The 25,494-nt window shown below is 41.9% G+C and overlaps 1 protein-coding gene across 2 annotated transcripts in view; it reads right to left on the bottom strand.

Annotated features, from left to right (window-relative positions):
* Nucleotides 1-15,971: 15,971 nt before the first annotated feature.
* The window catches only part of CHL1 (cell adhesion molecule L1 like), a 128,773-nt gene continuing 119,250 nt past the window's right edge, over nt 15,972-25,494 (bottom strand). Inside the window, exons 25-28 of one of the 2 annotated variants that reach the window (XM_062008725.1) lie at nt 21,021-21,182; nt 20,210-20,341; nt 19,304-19,376; nt 15,972-17,402 (exon numbers count right to left, since the gene is read on the bottom strand). In XM_062008725.1, the coding sequence (XP_061864709.1) occupies nt 17,186-17,402; nt 19,304-19,376; nt 20,210-20,341; nt 21,021-21,182 (584 nt within the window). In that variant the 3' untranslated portion in view covers nt 15,972-17,185. The remainder of the gene's footprint in view (nt 17,403-19,303; nt 19,377-20,209; nt 20,342-21,020; nt 21,183-25,494) is intronic. The other variant, XM_062008726.1, reaches the window with a different exon arrangement.

Below are 25,494 nucleotides of genomic sequence, written 5' to 3'. Positions count from 1 at the left end.
TGCCACTTATCCAGACTTACTGATGTAACAGAGCCTGATGATAGGGACTACTGTTTAACTGCCTCTTAATCACTGATGGGATATAAATCATTCCCTCCTGCAAGGCAGCGGCATCACCCACGTCCCTCTGCCAGGGAGAGACAGACGCACCGACAGCACGGCTTCCATCCGCAAATGGACTGGTGACACTGTTAAGCTTCTTTTCACTCCTGTCATATTTAAAGGACATTATGAAATAGTTTTAAACTTGCTGCCTGTACGTTTCCTCATGCTCTTTTGCTTGTCAATCTTGCTGTGTTCAACTCCTCATTTATATTCTCTGCTGTATGCTCCTGATAGCCCCACTCACCATTTCTCATCGAGTATTTTGCCAGGAGCAGGGAGAGAGGAAGGAATGAAGGGATTTTTAGTGTTTTCATCTTTGTGAAACTGGATCTTTTGGGGACCAGTAAATAAATTACTGAGGCTTTTGTTCCTATTAGCACATACCAGACACTCTCAAGCCACGACTCCCTGTGCCACACAACCACTAACTTGTCATTTAGTGATCAATTATGCTCTTGTCATGGGGATGTGATCTAATGCAGAGCTCCCTTCTGTTGGATATGATGCATCTTAAGGTAATGCCAGGCCCAGTTTGTAAGAAACACCAGAAGTAATCTCATAAGAGATGCTTGGGACCTTCCATATCAGCTTCTCAGAAGAAAGGACCTGGTGATGCTGCAAGTCCTCCTCCTGCTCTTACCATAAGCCCATCTCCTTCTACCCTGCAAACTCTCATTGCAAAATGCAGAGTGAAAAAGATCTGTGGGATTTGTTTTCCTACGAGACTCTGCCAAGTACCTCATCTTATATTTTAGCTGTTACAAAACTGAACTCAAACACTGATAGCTGGCTCATTTGTATTAATTGCCTGTGACTGACAAGGGTAATGCACTCTGGTCTAAGTGCCATTTCCCTGTGCCTTCTGCCTACTTGTTTCTTCCAAAAAAGGAGAAAGAAACACTAATTATGACATTCAATACCCTCTCTTTGCTGCAAGCAATACCAATTTAATTAAATTTACATGGTTATAAGTGACCAGCTACAACTCCTCTCATCTGTTTGTATAGGTCACTAGAACTGATAAATCTCCATTTCATTGCTGACATCTTCATTTTAAGTGCTCCCTTCACCCCTTATTGACCTTTTTTTTTAAAACCATTTTCTACCCTTCCCACCCAGCTATTCCCACTGTCCTAGCTGGATAGTTGAGGTAGAGGTCCTCTCCTTAGAAGGCAGAACAGCTTTAACCCATTGTATGTTCTCACTGTCAGGGTATTCTACTTCATGCTTAGTGCATAAATGGTATTTCCTTCACCCATTTAAATCTTACAGGGCTATTCACAGGTGAATCCAGAAGCTGCAATGTCATTACCTTCAACACATCACCATCATCACAGTGGATACCTGAAGCCTGCCAAGACAAGCACTGCAAAGGCACTGCAGTGTTCTCCTGCAATAAAACAGCAAAACCTCCTACTGCTTTAAGCTCCAAGGCAGAGAGAACTGACCTGCATGCAGCTGTTCCTCCCACTGCTACTGTGAGCCTTCTGGCTCTGCTCCTCCAGCACTGAGGTTAAAGCTCACTCCACTCCTGTGTTCTTTTTCCAGGGCAGTCAGGGGAACACTTCCATTGCAATTCAGAAACGCGAAAACCTGAGTAGAGCAGTTTAATAACCACTCCTCCTCCACAGCTTCTCAGTAGCTATCTCTCAGGTGAGCTCAGCTCTGCACAAGCTCAGATGAAATGCCCAAACACTTTGACCTTGTCCAGGTTCCAATTCCCTTCTGAACCTGTCGTTACTTTGGGTCAGGCAGGAGAGTTCCCACAGCTCTCACTCCCTCCAGTTAGTGCTCAAAATGGGGTCACACTGATGCAGGTGAGGTTATGCTTCTAGCCACGGTCGCTTCAAAGGAGCAGAGGTTGTCTTTGAAGGGTTGGAAGGAATAAATTTAAACAGAACTTCCAACTGCAGGAGAGGGAAGGTGGGAGGAAAGAACTGGGGCTGAGCATCACCCTCACAACAAATAAGTTTATCCTCACATTTGAGTGGAATTTCCTGCATTCCAGCTTGTGTGAGGGCTTTTACACACCACATTTACCTGTAGGTTTCAGAGAGCTTTTTGCAAAAGAAAGGATTACAAAAACCCCAGGTTCATGTACAGGTAAAATAGACAGTAACTGCAAAATACCCCAGTAGCTCTGGCTATTGACTCCAGCAATTCTATCAATATCAATTCTGTTTGCAGGTACAGTGGCATGCTGCCCTGACTAGGAGTCATGTAGAAAGTCAAATTGGTGTTCCTGTCTCATCTGCCATTTTCCTCTACTAAGAGCTCACACCAAAACATTCACTTCATCAGGGAAACCTGTGTAACATCATCCATGCAAAGCTTCTGCTTGATTTATCATGCCCAATTTCTGACTACAGTAGTTCTTAACCACAACAGTTAAGGAAAAAGAGGCACGTAAACACTGCAATTTGGAAAGGTATTGATCATGAATGCAGTCTGACTGGGCTTCTCTCTTTGGCAGGGCTGAGGAGGAGAGAAAAATCTTTCCTGAAGAAGAAATAGTAAACTTTTCTATAAGTTTAGTAATAGTAAATGCATGGTCCCAGGTTGAGAGAGATGCAAGCTGACAGGGAAAGTGCAGCTCCAATTAAATATATTGTAGGCATCCCTTTAGAATTTGTGCCATGTCTAATTCACCTTGGAATTGGAGTCAGCGTGTTCTACTTTTCCTGAGAAGTATAAGAAAAAACCCAGGAAGTTTGACTCTCTGTGTGAAAATAGGGCAAATCTTTAGCAAAATGCTAAATTATTTCTAATTCATTGCAAAGGGGTCATCAAATAAATGACACGGGGCTGCCAAGTAAAATTCATCTAAACAGCTCTAAAAGTGTCACAGGGAAACATCTTTCTGCAAAAGACAGTGACAAGGAAAGGAGTCAAGTGTACAAATCTAAATGCATATTCCTCAGCACACCATGACTAACTGTACCCACAAGGAAATCTCAGTTTAAAAACCCGACTTGATTTGTCTGTAATGCAGACAGTGTAGCTGTAAGATGTGCACTAGAAGCAAACAGCTTCGACATAAGCACTTCTTAACAGAAAGCAAGGGCCTGATTTCAGACTCCACTGCAGAAATCTGACATCCTTGTATCTAAATCAGCCGTGACTTCAGCCCAACAGAGGACTGAGGTTCTTTGACTCTCTCCAAACGTGACTTAGATTCCCAGCACTCAGCCTTCCTGCACCCTTCCCTGCTGGTCAGACTCCAAGGTACAGCTGCAATGCACAAAATCCAGCTGAATGAAGCTAGAAATTTATTAGTATTATTTCCATCCCCTCCTTTTAATTGCTTTGGTGTTGATGTGGCTCTGTGCATGCCTGACCCGTGTCACAGAAAGCCTCAGGCTACTCTCACTGCTACCTGCCATGGCTGCCACAGGAGGACTGTAAAGGTAAAGCACTGCAGGGGCTCTGGCTGCTTTCTTCTCATCAGACAGTACCTGTAACAGAGAGATTGCCTTCAGAGTCCTACATCAGCTGTGAAGAAGCATTTGATAGAGAGTTGAAGCTGAGCAGGCCGACAATACCATTGTTGCCATGTGTGTTAAGTCAGAGATGGAGCTCAAAGCAGCCAAAAGGCAGATCTGGCCCAGTTTCTCCTCTTTCCCTCTGGGGAGAATTCAATCAAGAATTGATTAATGCTTGAATTCTCATCAAGAATTAATAAGTTCCTGATGTGGTGAAAATGAATAGTCTCAGAGAAACAGCCCAGCTTGTTGTTTTGTACAGAGGAAAATAAAAAGTTACATATATTTGGCAACTCTGATGCAATGGCTGTTAGACAGGGGGAATTATGAATTCCCTGACTCTTTCTGCTTTTTTTTAATAGTGTAATGAATGAATTGACTGAAGGCTAGTTCTCAGAGATGACTTGGACTGCTTCCACTTGTTTTCTCAAGCTTCAGTACAATGCTCAGGCTCCTTACAAACATATTGGGAGAGATCTGGGCACATCCCTTCACAGCCTTGGGAGCAGCCAGGTCCCAGTAAACAGGGAACACAAACTCAAGATGCCTTTCCAATACCTTAAAACTCCTGCCTTTCTGGAGTTGTTTGCATTTTACAACTGGCCATAAGCAACTAATGCTGAAATAAAAGCAATTAATGTCGTTCTGCTCTGAGATCAACTTACTTAAAGCCCCTCTCTCTTGCTGCTCACCTTCACTGGCTGGAGCACCCATTCAGAATGGGATCCTCCAGCCTCAAGTGGGTCAGGTCTCTACATCACACCTCTTGTCACAGGGTCCTCACTCCCAGACCACCTTGCTGGAGGCCCAGTCCCATCAGAACAGGTACGCTGGAAGAAAGTATCAACTAACATCTGTCTGCCTTGGTATCCAATCTGGTCTGCCCTGGTCATATCAGCAGAAGTGAAGCCACAAGAAGACAGTCAAACTCTGCTAGAAATCCTTTCCCCAGCTCATGCACAAGATGCTCTGCATAATTATAGGCAAGATTTTGGGGGTACACAAACCCCAGAAAAGGGCTACAGGGAGATGGTAAAGTTTAGCTTTAAAATGCAACGGTACCTACACACCCACTGATGTCAAGCACTTGCAGGTTAGGCAGCAGCTAAGCACTGGAGTCAGGTTCTTCAGCTGTTCTGAAGTTCTTAAACTCTCAAGCAGCAAAAGTTCCAAGGATCAAAAATAGACACTGGAATACTGTTAAAGCTCAACAACTGGAGGTGATAGTTAGAGCACACGTTATTGAGGTGCAGGGAAAGCTCTCACTGAGTCCAGAAGGGAGAAAACACGGGGAAAAAGTTATCTCAGGTGATTTCTTACAACCACTATGTCCTCAAATCCTTCCAGAGGACACAGCCAAGGAGGTTATAAAAGTGATTATCTGAAGAGACACAGGAACAAGCAATATCCCTGGCACAATCACTGCTTGTAATTATCTTGAAGCATTTCCTGGAAGAGTCATCATGCATGTTGCAGCATCTGCCTATTTCCCCAGTGTAACCACAGCAACACTTGCTTTTTCTGCTCCGACTGGCAAAGAACAGAAGGGATTTGGGATAATAGCAGGGAGTAGAAGCGCCAGGTGAACACTGCAGAAGAGGAAAATCCAGATTGCATTGGGTTATATTTAGCAGTCATTTTCTCTTATGAAAAAGAGAGTTATCAAACAGTGATTATCTGGAATTAAAAACACAAGTGTGACTTCTGTTTGCATCACCAGCAGATGTTTTGGTCCACAGAAGACGGCTGCATGAAGGATAGCTGTGCTACCCTGCTCTCATTACCAGCCTGGAGGGATGGGGGTTGTATAATGTAGCTTGCTGATGCCTCACAATGATGATTAAAAATAAGGTAGAACTGAATAAAATCTCATTGTAAAGAGATAATTCACAAGGGCAGATCATGTGTCTGCTACATACAGGGGAAGGGGGGTTGATTTTATTTTACTGCTCATCTTGGGATGGAAAACAGAAAACAGGTTTCCGGTTTATTTCATTCATTTGCTTCCATTGCTGTGTGAACATTCATTTGTGTACAAGCAACAAAAGCAGAAAAATAGCCTCCCAAACAAACTGATGGAATACAGTGAATCTCCATGGGAAAATGTGTGTGTGTGTGGGAGAGGGGAAGCTCGGGGAAAGGAGCTTGGGGAAAGAAGGGAAGGGTAGGTTTACAACTACTGTTTTGTTTTTCCCCTCCCTCTGTGACAAGCTCAGGTCCAATACTGATTTATTTCCACCTCAAATCTCTGCCCTTTCAGCTGCTTATCAGGCATGGCTTTGTCTAAAATCCATCTTTACACATATAACATATAAAACAAACTCGGTGATTAACGTGGCTGCAAAGCCTAAGCTGGACTTGCATGGTGTCTGCATAGACACTTGACTTTTATGCTCCATATTCTTCTCCCATCACATCCCCCAGCTACAGAAGTAGAACTGCCACAGAAAACACTGCCACTAGAGGTTGAAAGTGAAAGAAAAGCAGCACAAAGCCAGTCGATGCTTCATTATAAAATGCATCCACAGACACCAGTTAAAATGGGATGCAGCAAGTGAGAAAAGTAGGAAATATTTAGCAACATTCTTGGTACTTACTGCCTGGATAACTAAGAAAACCTTAAAAAGCCAAAAAAAAAAGAAAGACATGATGCTTTAAGACTAATTGAACCAATAATCAAAGGCTGTCTCTAATTCCTGGACTAGGAGGTCAATTACTGAAATACATTTGACAGGAGATAGATGGTAACAGTGTGCAATTACCATTTAAAGACTTGATAATTATGGCAAGAATTAGTCTTTATTTTCAACTGCAGCAAAATCCATCAATTTTTCATAGTTATTATCTCGATTATAAGAAGAAACTGATTCAGCTATGTCTTGTCAAACTGACAGAACCCTGAGAAGACAATGGGCACTGATAACAGGCTGATGAAACAGGCCAGAAGAGCTTAAAGTTTCCTTTCCTTAACTGGAAACTTAAACTGCAGATGTGAGAAAATGTTAATGTTCAGAACATTCTGCAAGGGGAGATGTAGACAGACTTAAACTCATAATTAATGGGACTGAGAAATACATATTTTTATGAGGCTTGCCAAAATGAGTCAAAACACGGGCTGCTCGCTCAGACATTCAAACACTTCATTGTCAAGAGTCATCTACAGAGTCACAATCCTACATGTTTAAAGAATGAGTGTGCTGCTCTTCCTTTCCCAATGGCTTTATAAATCTTTCAGTCCATGGGTTCACACTTTCAGAGCTCCACAAGGTTGGGGAGTAGGGAGTTTTTTTTGGTGACTACAAAAAAATCTGAAATGTCTAACTCTCAGTAAATCCCAGACAGAGCCTGAGGAGCTGCTTTCCTGCAGCCATCCTTTTACCTTGTTGTAACAATCTGAAGGCAGAGTAGTTCAATTCTCTCTAGTATTCTTAATTACACACAGAATCCCAGGATGGTGCAGGTGGGAAGGGCCCTGCAGAGCTCATCCAGCCCAACCTCCTGCTAAAGCAGGTTCCCCTCCATCATGGGGCACAGGAACATGTCCAAGTGGGTTTGGAAGCCTCCTGAGAAGGAGTCTCCACACCCTCCCTGGGCAGCCTGGGTCAGGGCTCTCACAAGAAAGCAGCTTTTCCTCATGGTCCAGTGGAAATTCCTGTGTTCCAGCTGGTGCCTGTTACCCCTTGTGATGTCACATCTTCTCAACACCCATCCTTTAGAGATTTATCAGCATTGATAAGGTTCCTCCTCAGCCTTCTTCATGCTCAACAGCTCCAGGTCCTGCAGTCTTTTCTCCTCCAGTCCCCTCAGCAACTTGGTGGCCCTGTGCTGGCCTCCCTTTCACTTTCCCTCTTGAGCTGGGGAGCACAGAACTGGATGCAGCACTGCAGATGTGGCCACAGCAGGGCAGAGTAAAAGGGGAAGAGAACCTCTCTCAACCTCCTGCCCACATTCTTCTTGATGCCCTCCAGGAATTCCATTGGCCTTCTTGCCCATGAGGGCACATTGCTGGCTCGTGTCTATTTGCTGCCCAGCAGAACTCCCAGGTCCCTCTCTCCAAAGCTGTTCAATTCTGCAGTCCTGAGACTCCAGGAGCTGGGAGGTTCAGGGAAGTCAGACTCAGGTAAACCCACAGAGACCTCCCTGCCCTGGGTGAAGGAATACTGCACAGGAGAGCAGAGCTCAGCACGAACTACACGTGGCAAGAGACAGAGAAACATGGACAACATGTCAGCTGAGAGACGTTGTGACAGCAACCGTGACAGCACTAAGAATTAGATAGTCTGCATAGCTGCAGTTGTTAAACAGTACAATCCAAAAGGGAACAGGTTTTGCTTGTTGCTTTGGGGTTTAAGTAAAATATTTAAGGAACATAAAGAAAAATTAAAATCCTCAACAACTGATGCTTATGGGAAATGAGACAAAGCAAAGAGTGTTCAGCAAATAACTTCCTCCCTTAAAAAGCTTATGACAATAAAAAAAAATCACTGAAGTTATTCCTGATGATGAATCAATGAACACAAGTGGTTTTAATAGCTGCCACGATGCTTCCTGCCTCCCATTCCAGAGCTGCTCCCTTGCCACTTGTCATTGCCGCTTTCACATCCCTTTGCTGACCCTACACTTTGCAACAATTATCCTCAAGAGGTTTTTCTTCTTCACAAAGTTGGTTTGTTTTTTTTACATTAGGCAAATTGGTGTGTCAAATGATCTGATTTCACTGCACTTTATGTAAATTTATTTACTTAGTGGCCTCTCTGTTCCATGCTGAGTTGGGGAAAATGTACTCTTTTTCAAAGCTATAAATAATTAACCAGAACTCCTGCCCTATTGGAAGTTGTTACTCCACTGTCAGTCCAAAGAGCCCAGTAGCATTTCCTTCTGTGTGCACGTTTTGTATAAATTACCACTTAGAGGAAAATAAATGCTCAGAACAATGACTGCCTGAAGGCATGGAGGATAACATCTCTCTTACATGGTAAGCTTATTTTTATTAGAAACTGCCTGTGTGCTTTTAATTATCTAATAAATAATCATCTAAAACCCCTTCACTTAAAATGTTAAACAATCACCTGCAGACATGCAGCAGGGCAGAAGCTCACAGGGAAGGAGCAAAGCGAGCTCTTCCTGGGTTGAATGCTGCACCAGGACTGAGCTCAGCAAGGTCTACACTGGTGAGGACCTTAACACCTGCACAGACCTTCTTCACATCACCCCAAGGAACAAACAGGAAACGTTTGGGACAAATTGCTGTATCTTCAGCTAAACCCTCAGCATCAACCCTCTGCCTGCTGCTTTGCCACCTTCCCCTGGGGTGCCCAAGGGAGTGCTCCTGGGCTCAGGCACCCTATGGGATGAAGCTGGGGATGTGGCACAGCTCATGCTCCCCTTAGAGTCTTTCCTCTCCCAGAAATTAGGGTTTATTACATGGAGACTTAAAATCTGCAGATTAATACCACCTTTTAAAACAAACCAAAACCAATAACCTTAAAGAGGTCTGAAGCCTTTTAAACAACCAGAAAAGGCCGAGAACAGTTCAGACACCTTGACCCATGGCAGCTTCCAAAACCCAGGTACCTCTATAAATGGAATATATCATCCATGCTGAAAAGACAAAGGAGGTTCCAGGCTGCGAGAAAAATGAATGGTGAGGAAGAAGCACCAACACAGCACTCATGCAGAAAGGCTGGAAGTTTTCCAAACCCAGGGATCAGGGAGTTGAGGGATCAATACAGACTGATCCTGACAGAGAATCAGGAGAAAGAGAGAAAAACAATGACTTTTGGGCCAGAGAAGTAGCTCTGCTGCCCCAGGGATACCAACAAGCCTGTTTCAGGAGAGCAGACATATCACCCAGCCAAAAGAAAGGTGAAACCCCCACTGTGTATGCTGTAAACCTGCCCTAGAGCAGCAAAACCCTTTGGTTCAGATCACAGCCCCATAAATGTTCCCAGCAAAGTCTCCTACCTTCCCACTTTGCTCTTTCAGATAAAAGCAGAAACAAACCCACTTTCCCAGCACTGTATGCTCTCACCTGGGTGTCTGGGTCACCTCCACACAGCCATAGGGTTTCCTGCAGCTCCAGCTCCATCCATGGCTCCCAGTCCTGTTCTCACATAACAGGCTCTGAGCACTAACACAGTGCTTTCTTCTCCACCAAGAGATAAGACAAACACTTTACAGCTATAAAGGCAACCGAAGTGGGAAGGAAGGCCACTGATTTGTTACCAGGCTAATTCATGAACAAGTATCACCTGTAGGTCATTCCTTCAGGGGGTGCAATTTAAAGTGAACCAGTTCTTTTTCTGGCTAAAAAGCTGGTGGCCAGAAAAGTATGCACAGCATGTGACCCTCAGCAGATGCTGAGCAGAGGCAGCAGGGCCCCTGTACCAGTCACAGCTGCCTATTGCTTTGTATCCTCACAGGACTGATTCTCACCTCCATCCCAGATGAAGAGTAGCTGACAAAGCCATCAGTTGTAGGGGTTTCAATCAGTAAAACTATTGCACACATGCAGAAAAAGCACAGCAACACAAAGCCACAGAACTCCAAAACAAGACCAGGTTATCAAACCAAAATATAACAATCACAACCATACTGATGCACATATTTTGTTTTGAAATGCTCCTTCCCTGATGGCTGAAGCAAATGGGGGAGAGGATGATGCTGCAACCCCCATGCCAGGCTGGATAAATGCCAAGAATTCTGCAGCCAGGCAGGAATGTCTCCTGTACCTATAGAGATGCTCCACAAAAGGAAAGAAAAGGGCAGGTATTGCCAGGCAGTGAGGCAGGGTGGTTTGTGACAGAAGTACCTGTATCTGCAGGCATGTCACAGCTCTGCTGTGCAGGTTCAGCCACATCAACTGGGGAGCTGGCCTCAGTGAGGCCACTGGAGCCTCGAGCATGGCAAGTACAATGCTCAGGTCTTGTTAAATGAGGTTTATAAATCTGCAGAGCTTACACACTTCCAATGAGTGAAGCTGATGGTATTTCCCACTGGGTGACTGACTGACTTCTCTGCATTTCAAGCTTATTAACAGATGGTAAAAGTCCAAAAGCGATGACATGTCACTGGAACACCGAAGAACTGAATAAAACGTTTGAACATTAAAAATAATGCTCTGCCCTCAAAATAGTGCCAAGAATGCCAATGTACTATTAAAAGCAAAATATCAAACAAAGGTATATTGGTCCCATTCTTTCTCCTTCCACCTAGGCTCAGGAATTTGTTGGCTGGGTGTCAGCAGAGGCTGTGGGAGGCGATGGGTTGGGACCTGCAGCCCACGCACCCGATGGCAGCAGCAGCATCTTTACTCTCGCTCCAGTGAAGCACATCATTGTGAGACCTTTTTCCTCTCCATTATGTTCTGGAGAAAAGTGTAAATCTCATTATTCCAGAATATGAATAATAATAACAAAAACTTGGGATGCCCTTGATGCCTTCCTGAAAGGTGAATGCTAGTTAGTACAGTCCTACTTGTTTCTGCATTGCCACTGACTGTATTCAAGAGTTTCTCCAGGGGAAGAACACATTATAAAAGTCCTGAAACCTTCCAGTTGAAGCAAAATAGCTGAAAACATGAGGGGGAAAAAAAGTATGGGATCATTTCTTTCACTGAGAGAAATACTCTTACAATAGCACAGAAAGCACACCAGGGTTGGAAGCCAAGGATTATTCTTTGTGTGCGCAATTTGTCTCACACTTGAGCAATGTCTAGATCTTTCACATTTCTGTTACATGTCTTTTGATTCTTTAATGAAAAGCTGTTTTTGCAACAATATCAACTGCCATGGGTTTGTCAGCTGAAGGCAATGAGTCCTCAGCAGTGGCAGTTTTGCTGTTTCAGGTATGGGATGGGTATACCTGTGTGCATCACCCAGGCCCTGCCTGGTTAATCTTCCTCCATGGTCAGGTAGAGTGAAATTAAAGAAATCACATAACCCTGAATGTTAGGAGGGGTGGGAGGGGGAAGACAGGGGCACCATTTTAATGCTCAGGAACAAAAGAATTGATTTTTTTTTGTTATTTCCCCATTTTCCCTGGCAAAGAACATTTGTTCTGTTTCTATACAATGAATACATACAGGTGTCACACTCAGTACAGCTTTCACTAAGTATAACTCAGTCCTTAGCTTTCACTAAGGGGCAATAAAAAAAATGGTATTACTGGATTCCTATGTGCTTGGATATTTGTAAAATTGCTATTATTCTGGTGATCTTTACAGAAGAGGACTAGCAATTCACCTTGCTAATCTTTATAGCTATATTCTACTGCATATAACTGGATCAGCTCCTTTCACCTCTGTTCATGCCTGGTATGTTGAGCTTTGGTCTTCCATTCCATGCCTAAGTGTATTTTAATACTGGATTAATGTTATTTCTGTCAGTATTTCACATGCCACTTGGCATAAAGCTCTGTGTGCTTGGAAGGTTACGTGACACAGAGTATATAAGGCATGTTATAGATGCTGACGTTATATAGGATGATTGTTTGATCCAGATGACCATGCCATGAAACAAATGAGGCGTTTGAACTCAGGGAGTTTGCAGCTCAGGTTCATTCCTGCTTCGGTGTAGATCATATCTAGATGGTTGTTTGTCCGTGGTGTCCAACAGTCCCAAGTGAAAGCCAAGGGCAGCTTGACCTCAGTGCAGGGCCAAGAAAACCCATCGCAGACCAGGAGCTACAGAGGGCTGTGAATGACAATCAGAAAGATTCCCAGCAAAGAAACGGTATCAGGAGATAAAACAACCCACCCCAAAACAGCAAAACCACCCAAACTGAAATGAAAGGTTGCTGATTAAAGCTAAGGCTTTTGAAGATTACATCAAGTCAAACTTTTATTAGCAAAGTCGTATTTCATGTAAAATGAAGAAAATATCTTTTAAAACCATACGTGCACATAGGCATGATACAAACAGCAACTACAGTACAACACGTTCCTCTAAACTTTAATCAATGCACACTAACATTGAGCTCCAAAAGTAACATTGTAACGGAGACACCACATTTGCTTTGATCTTTTCTCATGAAATTACAAAGTATCTTGTTTAAAGTAATAATAACAATTAAAGAAAAACAAATAAAGGAAACACGGTATGCTTTGGCTCAAACCCACCTACTGGTTCCTGCCCGAAAACTGAACAAATCATCAGTGCAGGTCACTTGAGACTTGTACGTGCAAGAACGGAGCTGCAATGTAAACATGTTCTGGTACTGCAACACGCTTTGTAACGCCTTACTCTGAAACACTGAACATTGAGAGAGATGCAGCTGAGGGCTTGATCCACTATCAAAGGAAATCCTCTTGCCATGAAGAATTTCCTTCCTTTACATCTGTTCTTACAGGTACATAAAATAATCTAGATTCACCACTCATCTGCTGAATATCGACCATAAAAAACGATGGGGAGACTTCTCTCAGAAGCGTGCAAGGAACAGGGAATGCTACTCTAACCTAGCTTACAAAACTGCATGTGGCATTACTGTTAAAAAAACCCCTCACCTTTTTCTATAGAAAGATTGTGCTGGTCTTTGTTTACATCTCAAAAGTAGTATCAGCCTGAAAACTGCTATTAAAACCTTTCATGCGTCGGATCTGACCCATTCAGCCCATGGAAGTAGTTACCAGGAAGAAAAAGAGATACTCATTACAATTTGTGCAATGAGGACACAACAGGGTAAATATCATCAATCATTCAACGATCAGCTAATTAGACCCACTTAAAATATGAGTTACACAGAAGGTTTTTTCATTTATTATACAAACACACACATTTTTATCCAGAGGGGAAAATCACTTTCTGATTTGATTCCTAATTGTGCTCTTCCTACAGATCCAGCCCCAGAAGCTTTGACACATAGCCCTGTACTGTGACTCTTGCTGCAGAGCAGAGTCCAGTGCCAGAGAGGGTTTCTTGAGGTGGAATGAAATCTTGCCAGAGAATGAAGCTGGGGCCATTCCTACAATTTCTTCACTCTGCAATTCCATTAGCTATCTTTATTGTTTTAATTAAAACCCTAGGTCTGAGATTGCAACAGCTCTGCCAACACAAACAGCACACAAGTAGCACACAAGGTTGGGTTTTTTTCCCTCTTAGTTAAGCAGAGCTGACTTTATTTGCTTAATTTCATGCACTGTCAAAACTGCACAACATTTTGAGAAATATCTATTCCTTCCTTGTTCCAGAGGAGGCTGCTTAAACCCATAAGCCCCAAGTCCTGGGACCAGGGAAATGCCTCCTCCTTGCTGGATGAAATTGCATCCCAGGTTGACCAAGATATCAAATCTGAAAGTGTCATTTCCCCTCTCACACTTGTACTAACAGAAAAATCATATCATAACCCAATGTAACTAAGCTAACAACCAGGCTCTGGGTAATTAATACTTCCCCACGCATCATGGTCTGCATGCTCACACTGCTGCCCAGCCTCAAATCCCTCCTCCCAGCAGTCTGACATTCCCTGCTAGGTATTCATTCATGTCATCACCACATATTTCCATCAGTTAGTATTAATGAACACTCCTGGCTAGAGTAAACAACAAAACAAAACCAAACCCAAACTTCAGCCAAATTGATTGGATTTAATGTACTATTTCAGTGCAGATGGTGACACTTTGTATTCAGCCTTTGTGGCTGTACTTCCTCTCACCTGTAACAAAGTGACCCAGACAAAAATGCAGCTCATCTCTTGGCAGTGGCAAAAAGCTGCTCAGGAAAAATCTAAGCTTGTTCTGTCAGTTTACTTTTGAAAGCAAATCTCTAAACAAAAACCAAACTAGTGTCCTGCACTTTCCAAGGCACACTGTATGAGCAATACCCTTACAGCAGAAAATAAAACCCCCAATGGGGAAACAAGAAGGAAAAGATATGATTGGGAAAGAGAAAAAGCTCAGGCGAGTGACATTCCCCAGGAGTTTTAGCCATTTGTTTAATATTCATTGGGCACATTCCTCAAAAGTCAGTGCTCACTGCACAAATTCCATTGCACATCTTTTTGTCACTGCAGGATTTTTAGGCCCTGAGGCATCATGAAACACCAACATTAAGATTTAAGGATCTGAATTAAAATTTTAATGGAAAAAGCACTCCTAGTGGCACAGACGAGAGCAGCACATCACAGGAATGTCATAAACATCTCTTAGCAGCAACAGAGCAAGTGATAGCACAGGGAATTTATGTTCATTATTCGATAATTTGACACTCACTAATATGATCTGAAATTTGTGTCTGTTTCAGGTAGGCATTCTCTGGGACAAGGAGCCCACCTGATCTGCAGTGACTCAAAAGTACCTGCAAACAGATGACTGGGACTGTGATAGGTGGTATCCAGCCTCTGCCCAATGCTCTGCCCTGGGTAGTGACCCTGCCCCCTTTGCCCAGGGTGGTCAGTGAGCCTTTGGGGGACTTCATCCAAATTTCATTGTCTGATTTTGTTCCTATTTCAAAGGCCCTTGATCATTCCCTAAGACAGATAACACCTAAAGGAAATACATTAAAAACAGCCCGAAGCTTGACACAAAGGTTGTCACAAGCCTAATCACTTCTTAGATTTTATCTGCTTTGGGCTGCAGCAGACAAGAGTCAGCAGATAAAGATCCTAGTGGGAAAGGTCTCTGTTGATGAGATGCCAATTTTCACATTTCTCCAGTCCTGCACTACCTTCTTTTTAAAATGAAGACTTCTCAAAGGATGAAAGTGGCTTTGGAGCCTTTCAGCATTTCAATTGAGTGAAATACAGAAAAACAAACTTTGTAAATAATAAAAGGTGAACGACTTGGGTCACTTACATGGAGTGATTTTGCACTCAGGGCAGAAGTCCAGTCATCTTTTTATACTCACACACACGGCATCACCGGAGGTTTGGGGTTTTTGCTTTTCACAAAGAGAGGCTATATGAAAGGCCCTGACAAGTTAAAAAAGAGGAGCAGATATGCACAAGAGCTGGAGAGGAGCCCAAGCATAAGGTGAGCTGCATCCAAACAGGTATTTGTGTGGGCAACTCACAGGTCTTAATTGTAGCCATTACTAGAAACTTGTTACCAGACAAGTAAATCTTCCTTTTTCTCTTTCTTGCATTGAAGTACTGCAGACCATGAAGGAGCCACTGCAGGCATTTGCCCAATTACTGTCACGATGCAAAATGGCTTTTAGGATCTATTCCTCCTGCAGTAACTACACAAAAAACACTTTATTTGAAGTGAAAGTCACTTGTAAGTGCAACAAGAAATGAAGACATAGTGCTACTGTACTCAAATAAGCACATTTGAATTAAAAATGCTTTTAAAGAAAATCAGGAGATTAAAATACAGAAAGACCAAAAAAATGTGCTGTACAGCTTTGCTGAGTTAGTGTTGGAGAGGCAAAGAACCGGATTCAAACCAGTGTTCAAAACAGAGAAGGAACTATATCATAATATTTTCTCTTTGCTTTCACTTTTGTTTATTTAGCAACGAATAGCTTGAAAAGAAATGATCTCTTGAAAGTCAGGTAGGTTTCTTTTACGTGGTACTGGAAAGATGTGGGATGTATATGACTGCTCTACACACAACTCCTTCTGAAAACTAGTTTTGCCAGTCCAAACTCCTATTGAGAAGCAATTCTATTCATTCCTACACAGCTCTACAGACTCATGCTAGCAACGTGTCCCATTTCCAAACAGAACAAGGCTGATATTCACTCGTGTCAATATTAATATCATATGTACAACGTCTCCATGAAATGCAGGCTAGCGCACAAATATACAGATATGAGACAGGCAACAAGCATTTTGCTTAGAAATGCAGCTTGCAGAGACTTGGGAAAACAAACAAAAACACTTTCTGACAATGGCAGATGGGAACCCTGTTTTGCCTAGCCACAGGAGTTACTGCAGCTTAACTTAGTTAAGGAAATAGTGCCAGCTACTGGGCAGCAGATCAGCCACAGGGCCGGAGCTTGGGCTTTTAAGAGCAATTCTTCTGTGGGTAAAGTTGCATCTCTAAGTATTGGCAATTGCAGTCAGCTGCAACTACTAATATCATTTTAGAGTCTCAGAAGCAGAGGAGTTTATTTCTTTATGAACAATTATAGAATATATTTCTCCAGTATTGTAAAAGACCATTTTTCTCAGCAGGATGCATCGTGTCACTTTGCAGAGTAACCTGTTGGCTTCGTTTGGCTTTCTTGTCTTGTTATAACCTCTACAAATCCGAGGCCACGGTACATGAAGGGATACCACATATAAATGTGTGTACAAAGCAATGACAGCCATACAGGAAAAAATATACCATACAGAGAAACATATTCCAAACCTAAGAAACACATGGCATAGCAGGTCAGTATACAGATGTAACACTGAGCAATTCTGGTTTGGTAAGACTCAGTCAGACACTTTGTATGGTAAGGAATTATTTGTTATGTTTTAATTAGAAGGAAACACCTAGAAAATCGGATGGACAATCATCTTTTAGTGGCAGTGACTTCTTTTTGTGTTACCTGGATGTCAGGTTCCTGCCTGGTTCAATTGGCAACCTGCTTCCAATCACATGTGGTAACTGTGGAGTACTAATCAAGATAAATATCACAATTAAACACAAATCATTCCTGCTAACGTTTTTAGGCGTGGAGAGGAAAAGTTGCTGTAGAACTCCCAGTGCTTTCCACTGATCCTTTTTCCTTAGATCCAGAATAAGCTCCAATAAATGAACCATCTTCATTGAACATCCCATGCTCCCCTTCTCCATAATCTACCAGACTATCAGCACTTTCAGTGGCTTTAATGTCCCCGTTAATTGACTGGAGGCTGCCTTTCAGCGGCTTTTCATCGCTGTCACTACAAAACAAAGAAAAGCCTTTCCAAAAATCTTGCTTTTAATTGCAAGCAAACTGCTCTTTTATTGTGCAAGAAAGCAGCAAGAGGGAAGAGCTAAGGGAAACATTTCTATGTGGGTTGTACACTGAGAATGACCTGACTCTACTGAGTCCTGTTTGGTCTGGGGCACCTCCAACAGGTCATGCACACCAACCTGAGTTCCCCACTAGTGTGATTTTGTGATTCTTACAACGATGGAACTGGCTAAAGCATCACTGAAAATCACATGTGCATTTTGGGTTTTGTTTTTCCTCTTTGCCTTGGACAGGCAGGGGAATGGACAGAACGTGAAGGGGAAGGAGAAGGAAATGCTGGAAGGGATTTGAGGGATCTGTTCCTGTGATTAGTGCCAGTGTCAAGTCTTTGGCACCTTACAGAAAGAGACATTTTCACATTACAAACCAGTGGGCAATATTCAAGGCCTGTTTCATTTCATATTCCTTTTGAGAAGGGTGGGTAAACTGCTGTAAAGTCCTGGGATGAGGCATCAGCAGGAGGTTATATGTCACTGCTTTGTCAGCACTTGTCTGACTTTAGGTGACTAATATAGGGGATTTTCTCCCTTTTTTTCATTTGTTCTGCTGTTATCTTACTCTAAGTGATGAAGTTTCTCCCTCCTAAAGGGGAGAAACAGGGAAACAAAAGCAGAAGCAGACTGTATTTGCTCATATGCAGTCTATGTCCAACAGCAATGTCATGAAAAAGGACAGACCCATCACCCAAATTCAGGGAAAAAGGAAACCCCACTGGCCACTTCTCCTAATGGCACCAGAGAAGAACCGAAGCAGCCTGACTGAACATGACTTTTGGGGTGGGGGGAGATTGGGAATCTAGATTAAAAGACTTAGGCAAAATAAAAATGAGGCCTCTGAACTAGGTACATAATTACTCAATTACAGCCCTTGCTGATGCCAACTCAGTGTCAAAGCTCAGGTAATGTTCTCTAAGGAAGGACAGAGAAATGCACCTGAACTCTACCTCTTCAGCATACAATCAATACTGTGTATAATCAGGCCAGTAAAAATATTTGCTACTTTCCTGCACATGAAGTGTCTGTTTATTAAAGAAAGACAAGTTTGGAGTTTGGGGGACAGGGGAGGAAAGGAGGGGGTCAAAGTTATTAACCTCAGGACTTTCTTACCTTTCTAAATATTTGTCCCATTAGAAAGCATTAAAAATTAAATAAAGATGAAATTATGCAGAAAAAAAAAGCCCCCATTCCAGTACAAATAATGTAGTATATATTAGTGGAATTCCAACTGAAAATTTATGCCTTTAAGGCCAGTGACACTAATTTTCCAGCATGGCACTTGTAATGATGTATACCACAGTTCTATAATATTGTAAGCTTTAGCTATTTGAGCCAAAGTGATTACTTCAGTTCTCCTACAGAAACCTCTGTAGTGAGGCTTGGTTGTGGCTTTGCCATCTCCTACTGGATTTCAAAGTTTTCTTTGTTTTCTTCCACAAAATGAATATTCCCCAACTTTGATGATTTGAGCCTGACTGGGTTTCAGAAACCCACTGAAGACATAAAAGTCTTGCTATTGTCTTCAATGGGCATTACAGCCAGAACCCAGATTATCATATATATTTACATTATTCATACTATGCCAGTTAAAAAAAAAAGGTGAAAAATAACCACTGATACATTGACATTTAATTATATCCCAATTTGGATGGATTTAAATATACTGGATATACCTTTATATGCCTACTATTATCCACTCCCATGGGGTTTGCTTTGAAAATGAAGAACAGCATTAATTACATGTTATAAAAACATCCTAAAGAACGATGACAGCTGAAAACAAACAAAACCCCAACCAACACAAATGCTTGTTAAAGCAGGTCCTATTTACCTATATTCCCCAAAGATTTCATCTTTTATTGATTGAGCTTCGGGATCTGGATGCAAATCTTCTTTTTCTTTCACTGTACAAATGAAACAAAGCACAGATCTGTATGCTGTGTTCCGCTATGGACTTCTCTTTTCCCAAGTGCAATGGGAAAACCTCCTGCCATTACCTACAGCCTGACCTGGGGGGCAGTAGCTTGTTCTGCACATCTGGCTGGGCACAATCAACATGCTCCCATCAAAGGGTTTGGGGCCATTCTCAAGAAAGTTAGCAAGTGTGTTCACAGAATGGTTTGGGTTGGAAGGGACCTTTAAAGGCTATCTAGTCCAACCTCAGCAAAGAGTAGGGACATCTTCAACTAGATCAGGTTACTCAGAGCTCTGTCTAACCTGACCTTGAACGTTTCCAGGGTTGGGGCATCTACCATTTCTCCAGGCAGCTAGATTTATACTTCAACAGATGTATTTAAATCTTTACTCATTGATTTGAAAGCTACAGAATCACTGCTGGTAAAATATTGTATTGTTAAGCAGTTTGGCTACCCACAGCAGCTGTGTCAGTGTGTCAAGTAGCAGTTATCAGGTGGGAAGCGAGCAGGTAGCCCTGCCAATGGAGGCTCAGAGGTGCAGCTGGTGAAGGACTCTGACTCTACAGCTGGAATAAATAATGGAAGAATCAACGAGCACTATCAAAGGCCTTAGCAAGATCTCTGACCAGCACACAGCACTCTCACCCAGAGAGCACAGCTTCACTTACATTCATTAGAACTCGTTCTGCAGATATTTATCAAAAGCTACAAACCCTAATTGGATGTTTCTGCTTGAGGCTTTGCAGCCTCCAGAGATAAAAGACTGAAGGATGCTTGTTATTAACATGTGAAGATAGCAAAAGGACAATAAATCCATTTACCTGAATATTTTCCTCCTTTATTTCTTCTGACAAAGCAAACAGTTAGCAGCAGCAGGGTGAGCAAAGCGATGGCACACATCAGTCCAATAAACCACCCCTGGGTGGAAATTCCATCGTAAATGCCAGCATAGGCTTGGGGAGACAGGAGAGGAGTAAAAAAGAAGAAAATTAATCAGAGGAAAAGGGCATCACCCTACTATAACATGACTATATAACATGTTCTTCACTGGATCCTAATTGAATCAGTCTATCACTACTTATTGTGTTCAACTTAAAAGAAATGCAAGACAGAAATATGTCCAGAGCATGAAATTTCAGACTTAAGGGGCATGCACAGTCTACAGGGCACAATACAGCCATTTTGGAAAGGGAATGCTGAGAGAGCAGTTGACTCAATGGATTAATGCCAACTAGGAGAGCTGAACAGAGAATTGTTAAAGCCTCTCATGCAAAAGCAGTTTTGCGAAAGAAATGGAGTTAAAAGTGCACCTGACACATGCAAACCACTGGACTGGCACACTGAGTGGATTATATCACAGCACTACCCTCTCCAAATCACACAGGAGGCAAAACTGGTTCGTAAAGGTTTGTAATCATTTGTTCCAGGCTATTGTGCTTCAAGTAAAGCACAGTTCTCATCCCAGAGCCACATTTATACTCCCGTGGGATTCAACTGCAAGGGTCAGCTTAAAAACCACAGAATAAGATGATGATTTTGGTACATTTCCACTGAATAACAAAAGATGAAGCCTCAACATTTATTTACATTCAAAACAAATCTTTATCACCTCGGAAGGGTTTCATGTCTCACCTCTCCCCCTCGTCTCAATTACATCTTCAAAAATGCTATTGTTATCAACCCAATTCTTAGTCACTAGACGAACTGTATACTCAGTTCCAGGCTCAAGTGCCTCAATGGGGTGAAACTTTTGGGTGGGCTTTACTGCTTCTGAAATCTTGCCGATCCCTTTACCTACGGAATGCACATATCCAAAGTCATATCGATTAATGGCATTCACTGAACACCAGGGCCTGTGAAATGCAGTTACAAACAACATAAATAACACACAAACATGACACACAAGGGGGTTGGGTTTTTAATATCTGTCAGCAGATAATCTGTTTTGCAAAAGCAGCCAGTAAAGCAAAAGAAAACATTTTTCCCTATTTGAATTTTAATATTCCATCAGCTAAAACAAACAGCAGACTGGAGTAATCCCCATGTTTATGAAGGGGGTTGTACATTTCCCAGGATGGAAGTTAATATTGATGGGGGATTATGGATCTGCCTTAACTAATGAGTGCTTAAAAAAATTACAACTTGAAAATGGGCTTGCTTTGTCTAGATAATCTGGGGTTTGATGCTTCTCCCATTGAACTGAACTCAGCAGGGAAGCACCGACAGCTTGTTATCTGGAAATGGATTCTTATGTGTTTCATTGAAAAAATTAACACTGGGATTTGTACTCATTTTTCTCCTGATGGTGATTTTCCTTGTCCTTTGAAATTCCACAAGGCCTGCAAAAAGCACTGGTTTAGATACAGCTGAAGTTGGGGTTTAAATTGATATATAGGCATTTAAATACTCCTGATTACTTTTTTATTTGATTAAGAGGTAGAAGGGAAATTTCAGTAGCCCTAGCTTTAGAGCCTGCATTTCTGTGTATTGCAAGGGATTAAACAACTTTTTTAAACAGTATTTGTGGATAACACTAAGAAGGACACCTACAGAAGTTAGCAATCAGTGCCTGAAGAGGAAAAGCAAATTTAGAGCTGCATGTTGACACTGAGCATCACTAGTCTCTAGGGATACAGCACAGGAATGTGCCTGCCCTCGATGGTAGGACAGAAATTTAGGAGGGATGGCTGCACTTTAAATAAATATACCTTTTAACTGTGTTCAGCTGCCTAATTCACTTGTTTAATTCCAAGTTATCTATGGACTGAACACACAGTATAATTTGAAAACTACTTGACCAATTAACACTGACAGCAAAACAAGGCTCGCTAATACTTAAACTAGTAAACAAGCAAAGCAAGAAGCTTTCAGAGATTAAGGCTTAGTTGACAGCTGAAGGGGGGGGAAAAAAAAGATTAAGATGAATCCAAGCACAATCAAAGCAGCAGTTCAAGATCAGTTCTTCAAGGCAGCTATACATGTATGATAATAAGCAGTTAAATTAGTAGACCATTGGGACCCGGAGAGAACACATACAGCTGAAATACTGCTGATACTGAAGCACAGTTTATTAGCATAAATTAATCCATCTATCAGTAATTTTTGCTAAATGAAGTATGCAAAATTAAGCAATACCTTTTAATCAGCCTGAAAATTAAGCAACAGGATACCTCAGGTATATTTAATTACATGTTCTAAAATCAAGGCATCGGGAAAAATGTATTTAATAGAAGCATGACCCGTAAAGCAACAAGAACGAATGTGAACCTTCAAGGCATTGTGTATTAGGTACCATAGAACAGTTGTGCATGACGTGATAACCACATGGCCCAACGTGGACACAACACAAGTCTCCTCAGGAAGCATTTCTCCCCAATTCCTGGTGAGCAAAATGCTGAACGATAACTCACGGCTGAGGTTACCAACTCAATCAGTATCTACCACCTATTCATTTCCAGCTTGTGCCAGCCTCTTCTTTTTGAGCAATCAGCTCTTTACAGAAGCAGAAAGGGAAACTGATAAGGCTGAAAAATAACCCTTTTCTCCCAGGTTATGGCTCAGCTTATCAGCCCCTGGGGCAGCCGCAGTGAGCAGTGCAGGGCTGGGACACATCTGGAATGAGGGTTTGAGCCTAACCTGACTTGGGACTGGGGCTTTAGCACTGGCTTTCCAGGCTGTTTAACATCACTACACGAACTTTTTGCTCTAAAACACGGTACAGGTGTCCAGTGATGGATGATTATGAGGTTTCTTTCCATGCAATTTCTTTCTGGTCTGTGTTACACACTCAACATAGCACCTACAGAGGAGAAAGCACCGCTAATTGGGGCAAGTTTGGTGGCTGGCATAGAAAAAGCAGTGTAGCATCCTGAAAAATAACAGCAAAGATACACAGATAAGGAAAAGCTCCACATACTGAAAGGTCAGTGAGCTGCAGAAATTAGCTTCAGAAAATTGAAAGCAGTTGGGTTAGGTTTTTAATCTACAATAAGGGAGAAGAGGCATTAGTAATAAAGTCATATCACCAGCACTTCTCATCTTACCCCACTATTTATCAGCCTTACCATGGGACTCACATGAGCATTAAACACTGAACTGCAATTTTACAATATTCCTACCGGGCTTCAAGATTTATGAGAACAACAGAACACACATTTTTTATAGAAGCTTATGGTATAAAGGGAAAAAACAATCTAAACTGCCCCCACAGACTTACAAGAGTGCTAGATCCCCCAAAGTTAGCACAGCTGTTATAAAACACACTTATATAAAAAGCACAAGCTGTCAGTCTAACAGCTAAATACTAATTGTGGGCAACATCTTAATTTATAACTAAACCTGGCTAAATACATCTGCTGCAATCAATGCAAAGCTGAACTTTCAATAGCTTTTCCCTACTGCCTGGCTATTAAAAGTGCATAAATATGGATCACTGGTGTTTTCAATGCAGGAGGTGATTCATGCTATACTGGGAATGTGTTAAGTTACAGAGATTAGTAAACCTGTTGTATGTAAAGTCTGTTGAGAAGAACTTACAGGTGAGTTAGTGCTCATCTATTTGTACTGATTGCCATTTGCAGGAGAAATATGAGCTCGGACAAGAAGCCAGGCTACAGCTTTATCTCTTACTGCTTCTCCTTAGCTCTCTTGTGGCAGAAAAAGGCACTTTTCATCAAGATGTCATCAGATTGCCTTGATTGTGAGCAAATAGGACATATTTGGGGGGGGATTGCTGGTAACACCACCAATGCTTACATATGGCTAAGGCAGTTGTTTTCACTGTGCTTGTGGCAAAAAAGAACTAAACCCATATATTTTATAACAAATGGTTACTCTCCTCATCTCATGGTGTGTCATGAAGGTTAGCACCCTCTGGCTAAGATTTTTTATAAAAGCCTGTGGGAGTTACATACCAATTGCCACTGAAATATAATGAAACTGGTGAACTTCTATACTCTGGTTTCTCTGGAGAATAAAACTACAGCCGTACAGCTTCCTCTGGATGAATTTTTCATTAAAGCTTGAATTTCTGGACACATAGTAATAATTCTCAACATGTAATACGTGTTTAGTAATCCTCCAGAAACACTGGTAGCTCTGGATCAAAAGAAGCTTTGTGTTCAAGGGAGGCTGCTATATTAAATTAATGTTTTCACTTACTTAAGAGGGTTATTTTGTGTTATGCTTCTGAAGGCTAATGGCTGTTTGGAAATCAACATTTTCAAGGGGAAGCATAACTAGTTTGTAGGTCATTTAAGAACTATTGCCTGAAAATGGAAAGTTGGGGATGAAAATCATTTTCTAAAGACAGTATATACCTTCTTCTGTGGAACAAAACCACAACACTTATGTATTTTGCAGTACAATGCAAATACCTTCCTGCTTAGTTTCTTCGTGATTGTCCACATTATTTTACCAACAACTGGTAAAGACCTTTAGTTGTACATCGGTGTTTCATATCTGACTTATTTTGGATTTAAGATCTTCCATAAGAAAGAGGCTTTTTCTTTCCTTGTCCTTTTATCAGCTGCTAATGCCAGCCCTGTTGGATCATGCAACAAGGACAGTATAAACGATAGCTGTTACATTGCCTACCAACTGTTTCACATTCATTCCAATGGGCCTGCATTTGATCTGAGACACAAATATTACAGTGTGGGTTTTCCTCTGTTAATTGACTCTATGGACTTCAGAGCAGAGGGCTCAATTCTCACTGCTGTCAGACAAGCAGAGAATGGCACTGCTCCACTGCAGAAAGAAGAAATAGAGATGTGAGCATGAGATGGTCTTTTACGATCAGTATCGACTCACTGACCTTTTGGTAAAGTGTTGCTAATCCAAAGGAATGTGCTACTCCTGACAAAAACACAAACCTGAATGGTCCATTCACAGAGGAAGATGTTGCATTTCTAGAGAAAGGGTATGAACTACCCATTTATCTCTTTGGGGAGTTATTTAATTGAGAGAAATTCTCTTTACTGAATTCAGTCATTCATGCCATCGCAAACTCATCATCAGGAAACAGGTTGCACATAAATTAGAAGCTGGCAAAATTGCCATTTAGAGCACAACAATTTTCCCTGTGCAGACTTGGCTTTGGCTGTGA

The sequence above is a fragment of the Colius striatus genome, chromosome 15, assembly GCF_028858725.1.
Source record: "Colius striatus isolate bColStr4 chromosome 15, bColStr4.1.hap1, whole genome shotgun sequence".
NCBI classification, from domain to species: domain Eukaryota; kingdom Metazoa; phylum Chordata; class Aves; order Coliiformes; family Coliidae; genus Colius; species Colius striatus.
The sequence above is the reverse complement of the archived record's forward strand: the minus strand, read 5'-3'. Positions and strand labels throughout refer to the sequence as shown.